General features: G+C 40.6%; 1 protein-coding gene across 1 annotated transcript; it reads left to right on the forward strand.

Moving 5' to 3' along the window:
- The first annotated feature begins 3,522 nt into the window (after window positions 1-3,522).
- LOC141590060 (uncharacterized) lies at window positions 3,523-4,332 on the forward strand. Its single transcript, XM_074410675.1, has one exon. It carries the CDS (start codon window positions 3,523-3,525, stop codon window positions 4,330-4,332), a length of 810 nt encoding a protein of 269 aa, XP_074266776.1.
- The last annotated feature ends 1,481 nt before the right edge of the window (window positions 4,333-5,813 follow it).

The raw sequence follows: 5,813 nt of genomic DNA on the forward strand, positions 1-5,813 counted from the left end.
TTAATTAGGGTTTATTTGGAGTTTGTTTTAGCATTTAGGGTTCGGAGATGTATAGTGAGATAATGGAATGTTAGTTGAGATAATGCATGTATTTATACTAAGTAATGTGTGGTTTGAGTTGTTTTTTAATTAATATATATGTTAGGAAGTTGTGCCATAATCATCATCATATCTCTCTCTGCTGCTTCAAATCTTATTATAACCCTTCTCATTCCATATTGTCCATTCATATGCACAGGGATGGCAGTAATAATGCATGCATCGGAATTATAACGGGCCGTAATTATGCATGCATCTAGTAATATTTAATTTAATTTTTTTTTTATTTTTTAAAAACAAACAACAACGGTTATTGATAAACAACCCGTTGTCTTTAGTTATAACAACGGTTTTGTATATTACAACCCGTTGTTATAAGTTTCCCCTCAATATTGAGTCACACTTTCCACAACGGGTTTTTATACTTAAAACCGTTGTTAATAGTTTTAACAACGGGTTCCTTAAGAAAACCAACTGTTGTTAAAACCTTTTACAACGGACGCTTTAACAACGTCCGCTTTTTTATATAACAACGGTTTTTAACCGTTGTTATAACCTGTATCTGTAGTAGTGTGAGAGCCAAATCAGGTATCAAGTACCCAAGTAGAAGTGCAAGCATAATTAATGTCTATCACATAGAGAGAGGAAATCATACCAATAGGCGTCACACGCCCTTCCTTGGGATCCTCCAAGTATTTGGGACAACTCCTCCTATAATGCCCCTTCCCATTACAATGGAAACATTCGGCCTCGGAGAGTTTGACACCTTTTGCCTTGGGTTTCCTATTCTTAACGGCTTTCCCCTTTCCCTTGTGTTGTTTCTTTGACGATTTCTTGAATTGGGACTTTTCCTTCCCCTTTCCCTTCTTAACTCCAAGGGACATGTTCTTTAACTTCATGGTTAGAACATCCCCTTTCTCACTCCCACTAGCTTCCATATCCCTCTCCGCTTGGGTGAGGAGTGCATGAATTTCTTGATAACTCTTATCTATGCCATTCATGTTGTAGTTTACCCTAATGTGGGAAAACTTGGTGGGAAGTGAGTGCAGGATACGATCCACCACAAGATTCTTAGGAATCTTTCACCCTATACGCTCTAGGATGTCGATATATTCGACCATTTTTAGCACATGGGGACCAAACGTTTGGCCCATCTCAAGCTTTGCTTCACAGAAGCGTGTCGCCGCATCGTATTGACGGACTTTAGGTGTTTGTGAAAACATAGTAATCATACGAGTGAATATCTCGTACGCATTTAAAGAAATGCATGAAAGCTTGAGCTTTGGGGACATCGACCATATCAACACATTTTTGATATCATTCGACAACCTCACATGGTCATCATAGGCGGTCTGCACCACCGATGAAGCCCTTGGACCGGGCTCGATGGGAGGAGCATCGGTCAAGTAAGTGAGCACATTGTCGGACAACGCGGCGCTTTTGATGTTGGATTCCCATTCAAGAAAGTTACTACCGTTCTTGGGCCCAAAATTACCCTGCCTGACCTAATAAGAATCAGGCAGTGTCCAAAGCTAAGCCTGGATAAAAGACATTCTATAAAAGGCACCTGAGCAGGCACCAGCCAGGAGGAAAGAACAGGTCAGGCATCTACAATGCCAAGCCTTAATGGACATGTCAGCCAGCTACATACTAAAGCACCACCAAGACGTGTCAGGCAACAACTAAAGCTCAGAAAGATGGTTCCTATTTACCCGGAAGACTCATTCAACAAAACCCACAACAAAGAAAGACAGTCATGTTAGCAGAGATAATGACGGCCAACTCTAGGAGTCAACCAACCACTCAGAAGACTGTTTCAAGGCTATTATAAATAACAAAGAAGACTAGAGAAGAAGATATACTTACTCGCACACTCATTCACTCATATTCTTAGTCTCATACTTGTAATCAACACTTTATTGAGCATTGTTCTTAGCCTGCCATACTATATACCACACCTAACATACTTATTCCCTGTCAAGTTACCTAAAATCATAGTGATAATCCCTCCTGGCTTGGTGCCCATGGTTTTTTTCCCTTATTCCCAGAGTTTTTTTCCGCGTGTAAATCCTTGTGACATTATTTTCTGTTCATTTACTTATTTAGCAATACTAGTCAGGCAATTCGATTGAGTTAGATCACCCCCTCAAAACTTCCCTGACAGGACGTTATCATTTAGTAAAATCCCAGCTAAAACAATTAGCGCCCACCGTGGGGCTCATAGCTCAAAAATAATCAAAACCCAAAACTAAACAACACAAAAACAATCTCAAAAAATGGCAGGAGATAGCATTGAACAACAACTGGCTGCTGCTAAACAGCAATTGTTGGAAATGGAACAACTAAAACAAAAGATGGCTCAGGCTAAAGCTGAAGTTGTGAAATTGAAAGAATCAGAATCCACTCTGAAACAAAGGCTAGGAAACAAAGCTTCAGGATCAAAATTGAAGATTCAACCTAGCAGGCTATTTTCCTCAATCATCAGGAACATTGATTTCTCCAACTTTGGTACTCCTACTCTATCAAAGTCCAGAGCAGAAGAAGGTGATACAGACTCAGAAGAAATCCCAAATGAAAAGGCTGTACCAGATCAGACCAACACAGCAATCATGATGGCCATGCTCCAGGAAATCCAGAAACTCCATGAAAAAAATGAGAAGATTCCTGGAGTACCCACTCCCATTGAAGAAGTAAATCCAGAGAGCTATGCTGACTCACCCTTCATGGATGAGATAGCCAGGATAGATTTGCCAAAAACATTTGTGGTCCTTCAATGAGAATTTATGATGGGACTACAGATCCACAAAATCGTGTAACCTACTACAAACAAAGGATGTTGGCAGCCTCTATACCCAGTGAACTACGACAAGTCTTCATGTGCAAGGGATTTGGAACAACCCTGAATGGGCCTGCCCTACAATGGTACATAAATCTGCCAAATGGAAGCATCAAGTCCTTTGCTGACCTGATCAACTCCTTCAACCATCAATTTGCCAGCAGCAGGGAACTTGAAAAGAGATCCAGTGATCTGTACAGGATCAAGCAAAAGCCTGGTAAATTAATCAGAGCCTTCATGACCAGATTCAACAAAAAAAGGTGTCAATCCCCAGATGTGATGTTGGAACAGCTGTGGAAGCTTTCAGGCAAGGGCTACCCCAGGACAGTGATTTCTATGATGAGATGATTATGAAGCCCTGCCATACCTTTGAAGATGTTCACGCATTAGCCATAGGCTACATTCGGCTGGAAGAAGATAAAGGTTTCAAAGCAGACACCACTGACAATAACCCAGGATATGACAGATCCAACAGGAAAAGTTCCAACGATAGAAGAAGCAGTTCCAGGCCATCCCCTTATACAAGGCCTGACAGATCAGAAGTCAACTATGCACAAGAACAACGACATAATTCCTATAATTATCCCCCTAATCAACAGTATAACTTCTCTGTTGATACTGCAGGATTAATCAAAAGACTTGACAACATGGGAGACATTGTCAAATGGCAAAAAAAGACAGACAACCCCAACTCAAGGAAAGACACAACAAGGTGGAGTGAATTCCACATAGACATAGGACACACAATAGAAGAATTCCTGGGACTACGCAGGCAAGTGGCCTACTTACTAAAGAAAGGCTACTTAAAAGATCTGATGCCATCAAAAAGCAGGGAAGACAATGGAGCAAGAAAAGATCAGGAAAGACAACAACGTGACCTGCTCCCAGCACCACCCATCTATGAGGTCAAATTTATCAATGGAGGATATAAGATCTGTGGCCTGAACAGTTCTGCTGCAAAGAAAAATGCCAGGGAGTCAAAAATGAAATCTCCTTTTAAACCTAAAAATTTACCTCGGATTACTTTTGATGACACTAACATGCAGGGAATCCCTGACCTACATCATGATGGCCTGGTTATTACCATGCAAATAGGAATTGCACGTGTGCTGAGAATTTTAGTAGATGGAGGCAACTCAGTTAACCTGATCATGCTTGATGTCCTGAAAGTAATAAAGATTGATGAAATCCAGATCATAAAGAAATCAAATGTCCTAGTAGGATTCAGTGGAGAGACAAAGAACACACTAGGAGAAATATACCTGCCAACATATGTGGAAGGAGTCTCCTCATATGAGAGATTTGGAGTCCTAGACTGCCTGTCATCATACAATGCTATCCTACGAAGACCATGGATCCACAATATAAGAGCTATACCTTCCACTTACCACCAATGTGTCAAGATACCAACAGAGTGGGGAATAGAAACCATCAAAGGTGAACAAAAATCTGCCTAGGAATGTTACAGTGAATCATTAAAACCTTCCAAGACAGGTAAGTCTATCGTCTAGCAATTACAGTGCCCTGTCAGGAGCACTTATGTGGCAGAAACCAATATGGAAACAGATCAAGTAATTTTAGACCCTGAGTATCCTGACAGGCATGTAATGGTAGGATTTAATGTCCCCGACAATATCAGACCAGAATTAGTATGTTTTCTTAAGAATAATTCTTCATGTTTTGCCTGGTCTCATTCTGATATGATTGGTATAGATGCCAATATCATCGCCCATAAACTCAATATTGACAAATCTTTTAAGCCCGTGCAACAGAAACGAAGGAAGTTTGCCCTTGAATGCATTTCCATTATTAATGAAGAAGTAGACAAATTGCTAGATATGGGAATGATCAGAGAAGTCATATACCCTGGGTGGCTGGCAAATGTGGTGGTAGTGCAAAATAAGAATGGCAAGTGGAGAGTTTGTGTAGACTACACAAACCTCAACAAAGCCTGCCCAAAGGACCCATTCCCACTTCCTCATATAGATGCAATGGTAGACACCACAGCAGGACATGAACTCCTAACATTTATGGATGCCTCAAGTGGATTCAACCAGATCAAGATGGACCCATCTTACCAGGAAAACACTGCATTCATCACGGAAAGAGGCATATATTGCTGTACAACAATGCCCTTTGGCCTGAAGAATGCAGGGGCAATATATCAACGCCTGATCAACATGATGTTCAAAGATCAAATAGGTGATACAATGGAGGTCTAAATTGATGACATGGTGGTCAAATCAAAAAATGCTGAAGATCATGTCAGGGATCTAGAATTAGCTTTTAAAATCCTGGAAGAATTCAATATGAAGCTCAAACCTTCCAAATGCCACTTTGGAGTTTCTTCAGGCAAATTTCTGGGATACATGGTGACCAAAAGAGGGATAGAAGCCAGCCCAGAACAGATAAAAGCCATCCTGGATTTGTTGTCCCTCAAATCAGTCAAAGACATCCAAAGATTAACAGGGAGAGTTTCAGCCCTAAACCAATTCATATCCAGATCATCAGAAAGATGCAAATTCTTCTATGACCTCCTCAGGAAGAACAAGTCATTCAAATGGTTGCCCTCCTCCATTGTTGGCTAAACCAAACAAAGGAGAACCTCTGAAGGTTTACCTATCTGTCACTGACACAGCAGTGAGTGGAGTTCTAACTAAAGAAATTGAGGGCCAACAGCACCCTGTCTACTATGTAAGTAAAAGTCTCCTGGATGCAGAAACAAGGTATGGTTTACTTGAAAAATATGTACTTGCTTTAATTATATCCTGCACTAAACTTAGAACTTACATTGAAAGTCACCGAATAATTCTCAGGACTAACCTGCCTATCAAATCTGTCCTGAGAAAACATGAGCTTTCAGGCAGAATGGCAAAATGGTCACTGCAACTAAGCACTTATGACATAATTGAACCTAGGACAACAATTAAATCTCAGG

This window comes from Silene latifolia, chromosome 7, assembly GCF_048544455.1.
Source record: "Silene latifolia isolate original U9 population chromosome 7, ASM4854445v1, whole genome shotgun sequence".
Classification (NCBI taxonomy): Eukaryota; Viridiplantae; Streptophyta; class Magnoliopsida; order Caryophyllales; family Caryophyllaceae; genus Silene; species Silene latifolia.